Source organism: Eulemur rufifrons, chromosome 14 (genome assembly GCF_041146395.1).
Source record: "Eulemur rufifrons isolate Redbay chromosome 14, OSU_ERuf_1, whole genome shotgun sequence".
Lineage (NCBI taxonomy): Eukaryota > Metazoa > Chordata > Mammalia > Primates > Lemuridae > Eulemur > Eulemur rufifrons.
Window position 1 is genome coordinate 8,673,264 of NC_090996.1, and position 16,829 is coordinate 8,690,092.

The following is a 16,829-nucleotide window of genomic DNA, read 5'->3' on the forward strand; positions in this document are numbered from 1 at the left end:
CCCTTCCCAGTCCTCGCGGGTCTACGCCATGGGTTGGGGCGGATTTGTGGGCTGAGGTGGGGGGGGGGGTCCCGAAACTTGTCCCTGATCTTTTTGTGTGACCCCCAAAAAGGCCTGACCCTTCTGAGGCCTTTAGTTTCTCTTCTGCACAGAGGAGATAAGAATAAACACTTCGTGGGAGGTCATGAGATAAGACAGGAGGAGGAGCTTTGGAGTTTGACAGTTCAGGGTGCAAATCTCAGCTGTATCATCCTGGCCAATCCCTCAAACCTCATCTGTAAAACTGGAGAGTGATTTTGCCTCATCTCTCGGGCTGTGTCAGTGAAATGAGGTGGTGTACACAAACAGAGAGGGGAAACAAACCGACTTCGGTTCACAGGTGGCTGCAGGATGGGGAAAGACAGCTTTGACTAGCGAAATAAACAGGGCAATTTTCAAAGGCTAGTCCTCCCAGGCGCTGAACAAGACAGTTAGACAATTCTGCATTTTAAAAAAAGAGGAAAAGTCCTATGGATAAATCGTCAAAGAACTTGAATAGACTATTTCTCCAAAGAAAATAAACAAATGGCCAATAAGTACATGAAAGGATTCTCAATATAATTAGTCATTGGGAAAATGCAAACTAAAACCACACCCACTAGGATGGCTAGAAGGAAAAAAAAAAAAGGAAAATAAGTGTTGGTGAGGGTGTTGGAGAAATTAGAACCCCAGTGTACTGCTGGTGGGAATGTAAAATGGTGAAACCACTGTGAAAAACTGTTCAGCATGTCCTCAAAATGTTAAAACAGAAGCAACTATACTCCTAGCTATATACCCAAGAGAACTGAAATCAGGTTCTCAGACAGATACTTGTACATGAATGTTCATAGCAGCATTATTTGTAATAGTCAAAAGTTGGGAATAACCCAGTTGTCCATCAACAGATGAATGGATAAAACGATTTGGTAAATCCATACGATGGAATATTATTTCACTATAAAAAGAATGAAGTACTGATACATGCTACAGTGTCGATGAACCTTGAAAATATTCTGCTAAGTGAAAGAAGCCAGACACAAAAGACAACATACTGTATGATTCAATTTCTATGATATGTCCAGAATAGGCAAATGCATAGAGACAAAGTAGATTAGTAGTTGCCAGGGGCTGGAGGTAGGGCAGAAAAGGGCGAGTGACTGCTAAGAGGCATGAGGGTTTTATTTGAGAAGGGTGATGAAAATGTTCTGGAATTAGTGGTAATGGTTGCATGACCCTCTGAATATACAGTTGGCTCTTGGTATTCGTGGGTTCCACATCCTTGGATCAACCAACATGGATCAAAAGTATTTAAAAAAGGCCAGGCACAATGGCTCACACCTATGATCCCGGCTCTTTAGGAGGCTGAGATGAGAGTATCACTTGAGGCCATGAGTGGGAGACCAGCCTGGGCAACATAGTGAGACCCTGTCTCTACAATAAATAAAAAAAATTAGTGGGGCATGGTGGCAAGCTATTAACAATACGATAATACAAATAAAAACAGTACAGTATAACAACTATTTACATAGCATTTACATTGTATTAGATGTTGTAAGTATTCTAAAGACAATGTAAAGTATATAGGAGGATGTTCATAGGCTATATGCAAACACTATGCCATTTTATGTAAGGGACTTGAGCATCCATATATTTTGGTATCTGAGGATGGGATCCTGGAACCAATCTCCTACAGATACCAAGGGACAACTGTACTTAAAAAAACCACTGAATTTTATGTTTTAAAAGGGTGAACTTTAAGGTATGTGAATTATATCTTAATAAAATGGTTTTTTTAAAAGCAATAAGCAAAAAAGTGAGAGTCAGAGAGTTTACAACTAAGGAGGAGAAGCAGGGAGGTTGTAGGAGAGAGGGAGGGTCCCAGCCCTGGGGTAGGAAATTAGGGGTAGAGAATAGAGAGGGAAATTATCTGGGAATGTGCATGTACGTGCCAGGGTCCGGGGCGATGATGGTGGTATATGTGTGTGTGTGTGAATATACAAGGGCCTTTTAAAAACAATCTCAAATTTTCAATTTTCAGTTATTTGTTGGGCCCTTGTTCCAAATCATCAGCCAAGTGTGCTATACACCCGACCTGGAATTTGTGGTCCTTTTGGAGTAAAGGGCTCAGCTTTTTCCTTGAACAGGAAAAAGGAGAGTGAGAGAGGAGGCAAAAGCAGCAAGAGACTTAGAAATCAGCAAAAGTCAGGGGTGCGTAGTAGATCCTAAGCTCTCGGAGAATTCCTGAGATTTTTGGTAGGAATGCTGGGTATTTTATTGAGAGATAACTTCAATTACATCTTCAGGGGCAAGGTACACTCATCAAGTTGAGAGATGAGAGGTATTTAAGAGGCTGACATTTGAGGTACCTGTATCACTTACTTTCCAATGGATTGTCATCACCTTTAGACTAAAACACCCCCCCTCCCCCATAGCCTAGAAAGCCCTGAGTGCTCCAGCCCTTACCAGCAGCCCTGACTCGTCTCTTAACACGTTCCTCTTTGCTCTAATCACAAACGCTCTTCTCTCTGGTCCTTCTGCCAGGCTAAGTGTCCACTGAAGGACCTGGAATGGTCCTTTCACAGCCAAAAAGTTCACGACCAGCTCCCTCTTGCTGCTCAAGCCTGGCTCAAACCTCACCTCCTTAGGTGCCTTTCCTGACCACCCAATCCCTACCACAACCATCTGCTTCGTTTTCTTTCTAGCACTGATCACTAGCTCAGATTATCTTGTCTATTTGTTCAATGGCTTGTCATTCGTCTTCTCCTCTTGAAGGTCACCTCTGTGTCACGCAAACAGGAAACCTGGTCTAGGTCTCTTCTTGCTCTGTAGCCCCAGAGCCCAACACAGTACTTGGCCTAGTACCCAGGTGCTCCAGAAATATGTACACCTGTAAAGGCTGCAGTCTGAGACACAAGGGTGAGTGTGGTCACCAGGGAGGGTCAGGGTGTGGAGAAGACTCCCGGTTCAGATCAGGAGTGGGTGTTCATGAAGGCCTTCTAGAGAAAATGAAAGCTGAGCCTTGAAGCTAAATAAGAGTTGGCTAGGGGGAAGGGGGAGGAGAGAATGATGTGTATTCCAGGCAGAGAGAACAGCATGTGCAGGGGCCTCATGGGAGGAAGCCCAGACATTAGAGGAATTGAAAGTAGTCCATCCTGGCTAGGTCCTGGAAGCAAGTGGCTGAAAACACAAGCAGAGCCAGACCATGCAGGACGTTGTAACCTGAGCTAAAGTGTTGAGGAAGTGCACTGCGGAGCTATGGTAGGGGTTTGAGCAGAGGAGTGGCACCATCAGATTTGGAAACATGAGGAAGCTCACTGTTCCTGTGGTTTGGGGAATGGGTTAGACAAGGAAACAGTGAAGAAGCCATGGTTAGAAATGTAGGAATGGAGAGAAGGGGACAGATTCCAGCAGGGCTTGGGAGATAAAATCATTAGGACTTAGTGATTAATTAGTAGTTGGGGGTGGGGATTATTGAGGCTAACACCCAGGTTTCTGGCTTAAGCTAGTGGTTTGGTAGTGCTACTTAGCAAGCAGGGAAACTCAGGTTTAGGTGTAGGTGACAAAGTTATGAGTGAAACAGGCTGAGCTTCAGGACAGAGCAGGGCACTCAAAGTCAGTATTGGACTAGTAAACAACCCCCAATTTCAGCATCTTAAACAACAAAGATTTATTTGTCTCTCACTCTATTTATCCATCTGGAGTCAATGGAGGCTTTGCGGTGAACTTCGCTCCGGGACACAGGTTGATGGAGCTTCCACCGTATGGAATGTCACTTGATTACCTTGAAAGAAGGGAATTTGGCAAATTGTGCATTTCATTGGCTGAAGCATGTCATAGGGCCAAGCCTCACTCCAAGAGGGCTTGGAAGTGCAAATCTGCTACATGCCAGCAGGGAGAACTGGTGATACCGGTGACCAGTCTTAATGGGCACCAAGAAGCTTAGGTTCCAGTCCTGCTCCACAGTGCAAACTTAGACAAGTCATTTCCTCTCTCTGAGCCTCAGTTCTCCCTGCCTGTAAAATGGGACAGTAATACTTCCTTCACAGGGCTGCCATGAGGATCCACTGAGGGAATGTTGAAGAAAGTATACAGATGGCGTTTTGTGGGTTCTGCATCTGTGGATTCAACCGTGATTGAAAATACTTTTAAAATAAAATGGATGGTTGCATCTGTACTGAAAACGTAGACTTTTTTTTTCTTGTCATTATTCCCTAAACTATACAACTATTTATATAACATTTAAATTGCATTAGGTATTATAAGAAGTCTAGAGATGATTTAAAGTGTATGGGCAGATGTGAGTAGGTTCTATGCAAATACTACATCATTGTCTGTAAGGGACTTGAGCATCCTTGGAGTTTGGCATCCTCACGAGACCCTGGAACCAATCCATCATGGATACCAAAGGACAACGGTACTTTGCTTAGGCAGGGAAGGGAGTCCAGGGGTGGGAAGCTGTGATGTTTCTCAGGACAACAGAGAGGCACAGTGGTGGCTGGAGTGGCTATGACCACAGAAGTGGCGGAATCTGAGTGCACTGGTGACCACAGGGCAGCTAGAACATCCCTGTCCCCCTGCCCCAACTCTCCGAATTCTTACACTTCCATACCTTTCATCTCTCCAGCCCTCATCCTTTCAATGACTCGGTGAGTCTCAGAGAGCTCCCTGACAAATGGAGACAAAGCCATTACTGCCAGGAGTCCACAGAACTGGGAGCCAAAGTGTCTGCCTCACTCCTTGGCTGAGAACCAACCTCACTCTCAGGTTTGGAGCCTGTTGGAGGCAGAATAATAAACCCCAAAGATGTCCCCGTCCTAATCCCTGGAGCCTGTGAATATGTTACTTGACATGGCTAAAGGGATTTTGCAGATGTGATTAAGTTAAGGACCTTGAGATGGGGGATTATCCAGGATTATCCAGGTGGGCCTAATATAATCCCAAGAGGCCTTAAAAGATGGAAGAGGAAGGCTTAGAGTCCAGATGAGCTGACGGAAGCAGAGGTCAGAGTGATGTAATTCCCGGCTGGATGGAGGTCACGAGTGGGCGTGGGGTGGGACAGCCTCTAGAAGCTGGAAAAGGTAGGGAAATGGATTCCCCCAGATCCCCCAGAAAGAACACCGCCCTCCTGACACTTTGAATCTAGCCCAGGGAGGCCCATTGCCAACTTGTGACCTTGAGAACTATAAAATGACAAATCTGTGTAGTTGTAAGTCACTAAGTTTGGAGTAATTCGTTACAGCAGTAACAGGAAACTACGGAGCCTGCAGGCTGGACCTAGCAGGAGGCTTGACACTGGACAGTTGACACTGGCAAGTCACCCAGCCTGGGGCAGAGAAGGAGGATCTATTGCCCACTTCTGGGGTGAGGCCTGAGCAGAGGCAGAGTACGTGTATGAGGGGCCCCAAGGGCAGCCCTGGACGCCCCAATGCTGGTTTGTCCTCCTTCATCTCCCTTTCTAGAAGGCTCCTCTCCGAAATTTTTTCCCTTCAATACCTTGCCATGTGACCTTGAACAAACCCGTTCCTTTTGGTGACTCTAGATTTCTGTATATGTGAAGGAAAGGGGAGATGGGTTAGAGGACTCTCTGGGTCCTTGGAGGCCTGACACTGTGAGTCAGTGTTTCCAGGAAGTGATGAGCCTGCTGAGAGCTCTCAGATGATGCTCATGGACTGCCCTCCACCCCAAGCCACCTTCCTCCAGAGAGTCCTGCCCAGAGCCTCTCCTGCTGCCACAGAGAATGCATTTATGCTCAAACACTGACTTCAGTTACAAGACAGGGGGACAATGGTTTATTGACTTGGCACCTATGAATGGGTGGCTACAGGCCCCCAGGGTTCTTTGCTACTGCAAAGTGGAGGCTGTGTTGTGGGGGCAGCTTAAAGCAGAGATGCTGGTTCCAGCTGCAAGGAGGGGCCACTGTCCCTGCTTTGGCCCCTCCAGTCCCCTTGTCCAGCCGAGCACCATCTGAGTCCAGGCCCTCACAGAGCAGGGCAGGGCAATGACCCAGGTTCTTCTGCAGCTCCTGGGAGTCTAAGGGAAGAGCTGTATGCCCCTCCTGCCTTCCCTCTTCTCAGGGATCCCAAAATGGGCTGGGGGCAGGGCAGATACCCGCCATTTACAAAGAAGCCGCTGAGCCTCCTGGAACTGGGTCGAGGAAGGCGTTGTCAGGGGTGCCGTAACAGGAGCCCCAACAAAGAGAAGAGTTAGGAGTCATTTTCCCTCCCCTCATTTTTGTTTTGGCTGAGCAAAACATGGGAGCTTTCACTGAACTGGGCCGACAATAGCTGATGACAGGCTGAGGTCACACAATAGGTTGAAGCGGGTACAGCCAGGCTGTCCCATGCAGGACGATACTGGGCAGGCTCTCTCCCAGGCAAGGGAAGGGAGGGGTAGAGTGAAGTGCAGTAGTCACATGAGGAGGGCTTCCTGGAGGAGGAAGGGCAGGTCACAGAAGACTCCCGAAGAACAGGTGGTCTGCACAGCAGGCTGGGTCATGATGGCCGGCACAGGACACTGGCATCCTCACTGTGGTCACAGTTGTGGGCATCCCAGCGAATGTGAGAGCAGAGCAACAAGGTACTCTCGTCCCCACGACACTTGACATTGTCCAGGAGGATGGGGCCTCGGCCTGGGCCAAAGTGGGCCTCGCCAGGGGCTGCCAGGGCCTGGCCACAGCCCAGCTGGCGGCACAGGACACCAGCTGCCCGCAGGTCCCAAGCGTCATCACAGACAGTACCCCACCGTTGCCCTAGGAAGAGCTCTACACGACCTTCACATCGGTGGGCTCCATTGGCCAGACGTAGGTGCCCTGTTGGGGGACAAGGCCTAGGACTAAAGGGGCTGGCCCATGCCAGGCCACCCCCAAACTGGGCCAGGTCAGGGGTCGATAGAGGAGGCAAAGGGTGGTGGTCTGAGACACAGCATTGCCCTAGGAGCCACTGGATGAGGGCAGACAAATGAGATTAAAATAGGATGGGAGTCAGTCCAGACTACCGTCTCAGGACTGGAAGAAACAGTGCAAACATTTGTTGAGTGACCCGTGTGCTGGGTGCTTTGTGTCTACTCTCTCCCTGGTCCTCTGTTAATAATCCCAGTACCTCAGCCCCAGCCCAGCTGTTTGGAAATTGTGATTATGTCCTGTGTGTCCCCTGAAGGTCATCGTCATCTGCCCCCAACCCAGACTTCCTGAGCTACATTTGGAATTCTTTCATTGCTCTCCTCAGGACACGATCCTCATCCCCTCATTCTGATAACCGCCTCTAGAAACCTCTAGATTTCTCTAGCTTAAAGCCCACCTCCTTTCTGGACACCATATCCCTATTAATGAGGCCTGAAACCAGCATAAAAGGACAAGGGTTCCAGGACCAGGTACAAATCTGCTTAGCTTCATAACCCAGGCTGTGACCTCCCCCAATCCAGGTCCTTGCTATCCTGGTGCCTCCACCTCACTTTCAGGGAGCTATGGGCACCTACCGTCCCTGGGCCGAGGAGTGGGCACCCGGGTGGTCTCAGAACCGTCCTGCTGGACTTGCAGTCCCAGCTCCTCTGGGCCTGGCTCAGTAAGAACAGAGAAAAAGAGGAGGCTGTCACACTGGAGAACACGTTGTTAGGGCCAGGTGGCATCCTACCCTCCCCAGGGAAGCCTGTCCCAAGGACTGAAAGGACTTCACAGGATCCTGAACTGCTCCCCGCGCCTTGGGTCAGAAATGGGGTCGTGCTTCTTTGACCCGGGGGCCCTGTGTAGCCTGGCCCTTTGTGGCCAAGCCTACAGGAGGGGAATGTGGGCCTGCTAGGCTGGGGGCACCAAATAGGAGTGAAGATATCAATTCCCACAGCAATCAATGAACAGTAGCATTAAACATTTTACAATGTCCTGCCAGACTGCAAACACCCCCTTCCCTTTGACTCCTCCCAAAGGTCACACGCTAGCTCTGGGAAGGCAAATCCACTCTCTCTCCTTAGAGCTTTGCGGGGGCCTGGACTCAGCAGAGAGCAAGTGGCCTGACCCTTTACAGACGCGACCTCAGACTTCATCCCTCCACAGAGCTGGGCCCAGCTTCAGACAGCGCCTCGGGCCCCACCGCTCACTGCCGCAGCGCGCGGCCCTCCCAGGCCCCGCCCACTCGCCTCTGCAGCGGGCACGCCCTTCCGGCCCCGCCCTGCCGCGCAGCCGCAGAGCGCGTCGGCCGGCAGGCACTTCTTCTGCGGAGTGCGCGTGCTCCCCCAAGGCGCGCTCCCGCTGCAGTGCCGCAGAGAGCCCGCCCGCGCGGCGCGGCCCCGCCCGCCCGGGCCAGAGCCCGCCCGGCCCCCGCCGCAGTGCGCGCTCCCGCCGCGGCCCCACCTGCGCAGAGCGCGCCCGCGTCCTCGTGGTGGCCGCAGTTGTGCTGGCCCCAGCCCAGGTGAAAGCAGTCGCTCAGACGGGCCTCGGTGCCTGCACAGCCTACGTTGTCCAGCAGCACCGGGCCGCGGCCGTAGCCGAAGTGGCCGAGGCCCGTGGCGCCCAGCGCGGGCCCGCAACCCGCCTCGCGGCAGGCCACGCGCGCGTCCGCGAAGTCCCAGTCATCGTCGCACACGGTGCCCCAGCCCCCGGCGTACAGCACCTCCACGCGGCCGCGGCACGGACCGGGGCCGCCCACCAGCCGCAGCCGCCCGCCTGCGGGGCGCACAGGCCCGCGGCCAGAGGGGCTGGGCTGGGGCGGCCGGCTCCCAGGCAGAGCCCCGGCCCCACCCTCTCCCACCCCCCTCGGGACCCGGGCACCGCCACTTACTTCGCTTCCCCGCGGGCCCGGCGGCTGTGGTGGACAGGGCCGTCTCCCGGGAAGGCCGGGCGCCAACTCCTGTAGCTGCGGAGACAGGGCATCTGGAGTGTTTGGAGGGGACAAGAGGCCTCGACCCTGCAGCAGGGCACGGGACGCCAACTGAAAGACCGCAACTGTACTACACCCACGCCCACACTCAGCCGCGATCCCAGAGTGACCACGTTGTCTGGCGTGTGTTGGGATCTCCAGGAAACTTGTTTGGAATGAACCGAATCCTAATTCCAGGTATTATTATCCTAATTCGATTCCAGTGATAGTTCCAGCCCGAATTCCAAAGGCACTTCGAACCTCAATTCAACCTTCACCTCAGTCAGCCCCCTCACAAGGCCTCTCAGCTCCCAGTCTCAGCACCATCCCAAATTTTACTTCATTGTTTTGCAGAAACCTCTGACTACCTCTTCCCACCCCAGTGAACTTTCCAGACTCTGGGTTTCATCCTTGCTCCATCTGTTCGTCGTTCCCTCACCCACCCCTGCACCAGCTGGCCAAAGCCCTGACCTGCTAGTCAAGGTCCCCTCCTGTGGACCAGGGCAGCCTCGCCCAGCCCCGCACATTCCCCCCTACCATTCCAGCCTGGAGGGCTGGGCCCGTTACCTGCTGGCTCAGAGTGCCAGGCCCAGTCCTCTCTTGTGGCTGAGGGTGGCAGTGCTGAGAGAGTTGGGAGCCCCAGGGCTAGAGCAGGAGAGAATGGGACAGGGTCAGAGGCTGAGGCTCTGGTTCCCAGTCAGCCATGTGCTGTCAGGGGAAGATAGGAGGGTCTCCCTGGAGAAGAGACAGATTTCACTTTCAGGGCCGGGGGGCTCAGCCCCAGCTGGGGTCCAAGGAGGTCTGCCCCACTTTGACAGCAGCTGTAATTTACTTGTGCTGCACAGGTGTACACTTGACGGTTTATACAGGGCTCTCACAGACGAGCTTTCATTTCTCAACAATGTCCAGTGTTCTGAGAATCCCGTTGTGTCTAAGACACGGACAAACCGAAGGCCTTGCCCATCAGGGAGGGCCATGCACAGTCCTGAGGGGCTTGCAAACAAGACTCAGCCCCCTCTTACAGATGAAACAGGGCTAGAAAGGACAAGGCGCACGCTCAAGGCTGTGCAGCAAGGTGGCTTTGCCAGGGATAAGGCTGTGCCTCTCAGGGCCTTGGTTTTCCCACCTGTGAGCTGGGAAGCTAGCCTTGGTTCGCTGTGAGTTAGGAGTCATGGGCAAGCACTTTCTATCTTATAGAGTGGAGTCCATCTGTGAAATGGTGTTATTGGCTCTATTATTTCTATTTGCCGAGACCTCCGAAATTGGAGAGGACCCAGGTGGGGAGAAAATACTGTTATTAGAGCATTAGGATTACAGAGGGCCGTGCTAGGTAATTCTGCTACAATTCGAGAATTCTGGTGTATTTCTCAGGCAATTCTAGAGTGTTATTTCATTCTGAAATATTCCATGAAGAGGACTTGGAAAATTCCTGAAACATTCTTATGGTCCCGCTACGTATTTCTGGAGTATTGATGGCACGATAGTGCAGTATTGTTACATAGCTGTGGAGCGTACCTCAAGGAGTCCTGGGATAGTCTGAGGCACTTCTAGAGCAGTGCTGAGATATTATAAGGAATTGTGGAGCCTTCCTGGAGAGCTCTGGGAAGCACCAAGGCAGCCCACTCTCCCCACCCACCACCTGCCTAGGTAGGGCTCAGCCTGCCTTTCCAAGCGCCCGACAGGGCCCGCCCCGCCCGCCTAGCCCCGCCCCCAGCCTAGCTCCGCCCCGCTCCCAGCCTCGCCCCAGCCCCGCCCCCGGAGCCGGCACCTGCGCAGAGCGCGCCCGCATCCTCGTGGTGGCCGCAGTTGTGCACGCCCCATCCCAGGCTCAGGCAGGCTGCCAGGTGGGGCTCGCCGCCCTCGCACTGCACGTTGTCCAGCAGGATATGCCCGGTGCCAAAGCCGAAGAAGGCGTTAGTGGTGGCAGCCAAGGCTACCCCGCAGCCTAGCTGGCGGCAGACCACGGTGGCGTCCGGCAGCCCCCAGTCATCGTCGCACACTGTGCCCCACAGGCCGCCGTGCAGGATCTCCACTCGGCCCTGACACGGGTTCGCGCCCCCCACCAGGCGCACGCTGCCCTCACCTGGTGACGGGGACGGAGGCGGGGCCAGGCGTGTCTCCCACAGGGCCTCCCCTGTGGGTGCGATGCCACCCACCCCCTCCACAGTGCAGCAGGCCCTCCATACACCCACAGTGCTCGGTGCCCCAGGTCCTAAAACCAGAAGCACCTGCTCGCCACCCTACCCCAGGGCACTGCCTCCTCAGTCCAGATTGGGGGCGGTTTATGGGGTCACCCCTGCCTAAAACCACTCCCTTCCCATGTCCCTCTCTCCTAGCAGCCTAGGATGTGCTACTTCCTCTTCTACCACTGCGGATGAAACCCTCACCTTTCAGAGTGCGGCTCCCAAAAGTATCAAGCCACTCCCCGCCCCCCACCCCCGATCTGAAGGCTGGAACGCTCTTCCACCTCTGGACTTCCTTGTTTCTGTAGCTGTCCCTCTTTTAGCGCACTTTTCATTTTCTTGTCTACATCATGGTCGTCATTCTTGTGCAGGTCTGACTGTCCTCGAAGATTAAACTCCGGCCCCTACCCCCACCTTGCTCACTTGCTCTGGCCTTCAACTTGCCATCCTTCTTGTCCCACTGCCTAGGGTGGGTGCACGTGGTGCCCACATGACCCTACTTACCTTTCCCATTCTGAGGAGTTGTAGGGGGCGCTCTGCTGGTTAACACCTTCCTTGTTGGGGGCTGCGTGGGCAAGAACTCTGGGAAGGAAACGGGGTGGAAGGGAGGATACAGGGGTATTTCTGTTCTCCATTGTCACACCCATAGAGTGTGTGAGGTGGCAGGTGCATAGGACCCTAAGGTGTCTGCCCCCAGGACCACTAGCCACACAGAGGGTCACAGCCAGGAACCCTGGGTTGTGAGAGGGGAAGGGGCCACCAGAGTCCTGAACCCCTCTAAAGCATAGGTCTCAAAGCAGTTGATGTCCGTTGGAAACTGTCAGACATGCACATTCTCAGGCCCCACCCCAGACCTGCAGAATCAGAAACTGGGCTGGGGCCACAAGCTGTGTTCTCATGAGCCCTCCAGGCAATTTTCTTGAAAACTAGAACCACTGTTGTCAAGCTCAGAACTTCTCAGGGTATCTGTTGCAGCTCTATGGCACGTGGAGCTTATAGCCAGTGTGACCCTCATCATCTGGTTTTAGAAATGGCAGGGGGGCCCTGCATGGAAGCAGTGGTGCTGGCTTTCTTGCGCAATGAGCCAGAGGCACTGCTGCGACCCAGGCTGGGACTCTTCCCTGCACCAGGAGATGCAGCTTGTGGCTCAGTCTTCTGCACAGAACAACATTATCCCCAGGAAGTCCCTCCAGTTATTTACCCTACAGTCCTGCTGCCTGCCACAGTCTACCTGCCCTCCCGGGTCTCAGGTCTCTGCTCACCATCGCACAGGACGGCCACATCCTCGTAGTGAAAGCAATTGTGGACACCCCAGCCCCGGCTGCCACACTCGCTTAGCGCAGCTTCCTGCCCACGGCACTCCACATTGTCCAGCAGGATGGGGCCTCGGCCCTGACCAAAGGCAAGGGGCTGCGGCACTGGCAGTGCCAGGCCACAGCCCAGCTGACGACACACCACGTTGGCGTCTACCACGTCCCAGTCGTCGTCGCAGACGCTGCCCCAGGAGCCGCCATGCAGGACCTCCAGGCGCCCTCGGCAGCGGCTTGGGCCCCCCACCAGCCTCAGCTCTGTGAAGAGGGTTGAGCTGGCACCAGGGGGATCGCTGGGCCCAAACCTATGGGATGCCCACTTTGCCATGAAGCCATGGGAGCCTTGGGATCATCCCTTCTGCAAAATGGGGAGACTGTAGCAGTCCCTCTGGGTGGGGGCATCTAGAGTCATGGAGGGCTGGTGGTCTTCTGTCTGAGCGGCTGGAGCACCTGAGGGGCAGGTGAGGGTGAGGAAGGGCGGGGTGGGCACCTACCTGGAAAGGGCAGTGCAGTGGGCTGTAGGGCACTGGCTGAAACAGAGTGAGGAAGAGCGTCCGCCCCTCTGCCCGTGCCCTTGGTTGCCTGGTCCCAGGAACACAGCCTCCCTCCCACGAGGTCCTCACATCCCTCCCCTTGGACTTCCACTGCGCCTGCTTTTCCACAGCCCCTCTCTTTCCCAGCCTGTCCCGACTGGCATCCCAGCATCTGCCCCTTGAGCCCAGGCCACCCAGAGAGATTTGCCTGAGATAGACCTGCATGTCTCACTCTACTGCTAAATCCCTTAATGACTCCCTGTTACCTACAGGAGTCCCGCCCCGAGCTTGCTCTACAAAGCCTTCTAGAATGTTCTGACCAGCTTGAGCTTACTTCTTAATCTCCCATCCATCTTGTCTCCAGGTCTTTAACCAGTTCTGTTCTGGCTTCCCTGCACATTCCAGCCCTGCTGATTCTTTAAGACCCGGCTTGAAGCCTTTCCTCTGGGAAGCCCTCCTAGAGCCCTCAGCCAGATGTGCTCTGTGTTTCCTGTGAGTCCCTGGGCACTAGGTACACGCCTCTTTCAGGGCCTTCTGCCTGGTAACATGGCCATGCCTGTCTCATCTCTGTGTCCACCAGGGCTCCCTGCTCAGAGCCTGGTACCCGGCAGATGCTCAGTGGCTCCGCCTTGAATGTGGATAAATCGGCTTTGGGATTCATTGTGATCTGCCCCCACCCCCACAAAGATTGACCTATACGAGTCCTGCATGTGTGTGCTCAGTGCTTTCTGTTGACTAACTCACTTCATCATTAGGACACTTGATGAGTTAGGTAGGAGTTCGTGGGTGGGGCAACTTCAGGTTTAGGGAGGTTAGGGAACTTGCTCAAGGCCACAAATAAAGTGTAGAGCTGAGAGACCACCCAGACAGCCACACTCTTCTTCACCACAGTTCTGAGCACCAGGCCTGAGAAGGGAGGTGGGGAGGAAACAGGGAAGGTAGCCTAGCAGGGAAAATTGAAAACCCAGAAAAAGCCCCTCACTTGTGCCCAGGGTATTATAATTATCAGACACTTTCACAGACATTACCTCATAGAATCCTTACACCCACCCTCCGAGGCATGTACTAGTGCACCCATTTTACAGATGAAAAAACTAAGACTCCGGTTTTTTGTTCTTAAATTAAGATAGTTCCCTTGGTCAATTGATTTCATCTGTTCTACTAGCTGCCTTTCCAATGGCCCCTATTGGTGAGCCCACCCTGTCCCTTCTTCCCTGTGCCCACTATTCCCTAACTGCCCACTGCCTGGGTACATTTACCTCTCACCTCCAGTACTGAGCTCTCCACTCCCCAAACTCAGACTCTTAGCTTTCGTCAACCCTGGGCAAATGTCACAGCTGGAAAGAACCTCAGAAACCAGCTCATTCATGATCCCCCTCATGCTAGAATTTTATAGCTGGGACAACTGAGCCCCAGAAGGAGGAAGTAGCAGGGAATGGCAGGGGTGCACTCACCCAGGGGCAGGAGGAGGAGGAAGGACAGGGCTGGGGGGAGGGGGGAAGGGGCAATGCTCCCTTCTCCCGGCCTCCAGCCCCTGCCCTTCTCATCCCGCTGGAGACCGATTGGCATCTCTGCCTCCTTGTGCGTCCAGCCGGTGGAGGGTCTTTCCGAGGGTCCCATCGAGGGGCCAGGGAGAAGTAATAGCTGGAACATCTGGAATTAAAGATCCCAAGTGTTTACTGCCAGCCAGAGGGGCCAGCTTCAGGGGGAATTGACATTTCCACTTGAGTTTGGCATTCTGAGTGGCGGCAGTGGTGGGGACAACAGCTGGGAGGTGAGAATGATGGCGCGTGGACAGAGAGGATTGAGGAGTTGGTTTTGGCTGGAGCTGAGAATATGTGAAAAGGCAAGGGGCGTCCAGTTGAGAGGGTTGGCTGGGCCCAAACCATGACCGGCTCAAAGGCTCTGGGTTTATCCTCCAGGGCTATGCAAAGGTGGTGTTGGTGACACTGGTAGCAACCCACTTAATTGTGGGGAATATACATACACATTTTTTGTGTTATTCTCATTGATTTTTTTATGTACTTTCTATTGGGGCAAAGGACTCTGGCTTTCCATTTATTGGAACAATATAAAGTTTCCCTTTAAAATTAATTTAAATCAAAAGAAATGAGTCAATTTAAGGAAACAAAAATCGGAGTTCCCCTGCCTCACCAATATGCAAAAATGGTGCAGGAAGGTCTGAGAGAGTAAATGTCATGTGGGGTGCTCTGCCCTTTTAGGACGAGAAGCCCTTGACTTTTTAAAAAAAATTTGGATTGAGGTATAAAAGCAAAAAAGTGGGCGGGGTTATGGTGGCTCACACCTGTAATCCTAGCACTCTGGGAGGCCGAGGCGGGCAAATCGTTTGAGCTCAGGAGTTCGAGACCAGCCTGAACAGGAGCGAGACCTCGTCTCTACTAAAAAAATAGAAAGAAATTAGCTGGACAACTAAAAATATATAGAAACAATTAGCCAGGCATGGTGGCGCATGCCTGTAGTCCCAGCTACTCAGGAGGCTGAGGCAGAAGGATTGCTTGAGCCCAGGAGTTTGAGGTTGCTGTGAGCTAGGCTAATGCCATAACACTCCAGCCCAGGCAACAGAGTGAGACTCTTTCTCAAAAAAAAAAGTGCATGAATCGTGAGCACAGAGCTCAAAGAACATTCACACCATGCAACCAGCATCCCAGAAGCTCCTGCAGGGGCTCGCATGTCCCCTTCCCTTGCAGACTCTGGCTGGAGGCTGACACAGGGCATGGTGGATGGCCACACCTGGGAGAGATGGGAGGCTGGTTAGAGGCTGATGCAGTTGTCCAGACCCCAGGCCATGAGTGGCAGAGAGGAAGGACAGGTGCAGAAGCTATCTGGGAAACTGAGCTGGCAAGACTGGTCTTCTCTTGGTGGGGGGCGGAGACAGAGGTGCATCCAGTTGCCTCCCAGCCCCCTGATGGGGACTGTAGGAGGAGGCAGTGGAGAGGGTGGTTCTGTTTGGGATATACTGAGAGTGAGGCACCCAGGGACATGGGTGCCCGTCCCAGAAGGAACTCCCCGTCGCCCACCCACCCCCATCTCTCCCTGGCTCTGCCTCTGTCCTGGCATACAAACAGTCTGGTTGGGGAGAGGATGAAAACCTATCTAGATGCAGACACAGGGTTTTCAATACTCCATTCATGGGGCCCAGTACAGCCCCCAGTGGAATAATCAGCTTTTGTCTTCCCTCTGCCTGAACTGGGGACAGCTGGGAGATGGGAGTTTAGCATCGTGAGGAGGGGGAGAGCCACAGTCCAATATTTGCTGGGCGGGGGACACATAGTTATCCGGGCCTCCCCCTACCTCCTGGCTTAGGGGCCACCCACTTCTCAGGCTGCTGGGACACTGGCCCCCCAGGTCAGATCAGCCCCCACCCTGGGAGTGTGAGGACAGACAGCTCCCAGGGATCCTGCCAGGAATCCTCAGGGTCCCCTACTCCCTTCCCTGCCACCCTGGCCCAGGAGTGGGGAAGAAGAACCCTGACCCCACAGACCTCCAATGCCAGCTGACCGCAATGCCCTCCACCAAGCGTGCCTCACCCCCCAGCTCCAAGGTTGAGCCCCTCCAGCCTGCTCCTGCCTCCTGCCCCGGGGACCCTGGCCAAGATGAGACTTCTGCCTTCCCTGCCCTGGGTGACTAGGGCTCTCGAAGCTCTCACGTTCCCTCTCCACCCTTTGTAAGTGCAGCCATCGCTGGCCAGCACCACACAGTGTTTAGAAGCATCAGCTCCACCATCTACCAGCTGTGTGACCTCAGCTCGCTAAGCCTCGCTGTTCTCATCTGTAAAGTGGGGTTAGTAATACGCTTACCTCTTATAGTTGTTGCTGGGTTAAATGCGCTAATGTCTGTACAAGGTTTAGCCCAGTGTCTGGTGCATCGTAAGTGTGGTGGCGATTGCTATTACTACTGTCTCCCTCTCTAGACTGTGGA

At 53.5% G+C, this 16,829-nt stretch overlaps 1 protein-coding gene across 1 annotated transcript; it reads right to left on the bottom strand.

The window, feature by feature from the left end:
* Window positions 1-5,803: 5,803 nt before the first annotated feature.
* On the bottom strand, window positions 5,804-14,510 carry SSC4D (scavenger receptor cysteine rich family member with 4 domains). The gene is made up of 10 exons (XM_069485758.1): window positions 14,345-14,510; window positions 12,852-12,887; window positions 12,310-12,615; window positions 11,552-11,629; window positions 10,633-10,947; window positions 9,432-9,509; window positions 8,787-8,861; window positions 8,360-8,671; window positions 7,492-7,569; window positions 5,804-6,826 (listed from the first exon to the last, which is right to left on the bottom strand). The coding sequence occupies exons 1-10, from the start codon at window positions 14,508-14,510 to the stop codon at window positions 6,510-6,512; spliced, it is 1,761 nt and encodes a 586-aa protein (XP_069341859.1). The 3' UTR covers window positions 5,804-6,509.
* Window positions 14,511-16,829: the final 2,319 nt, after the last annotated feature.

Excerpts from the sequence above, each read along its gene's own strand:
- SSC4D (XM_069485758.1), bottom strand. The coding sequence starts at position 14,510 with ATGGGACCCTCGGAAAGACCCTCCACCGGCTGGACGCACAAGGAGGCA. Across the intron at positions 12,616-12,851 it reads CACTGCACTGCCCTTTCCAG|AGCTGAGGCTGGTGGGGGGC; the intron begins GTAGGTGCCCAC and ends CCCTCTTCACAG. Across the intron at positions 7,570-8,359 it reads CGCGGGCGCGCTCTGCGCAG|GCCCAGAGGAGCTGGGACTG; the intron begins GTGGGGCCGCGG and ends TTACTGAGCCAG.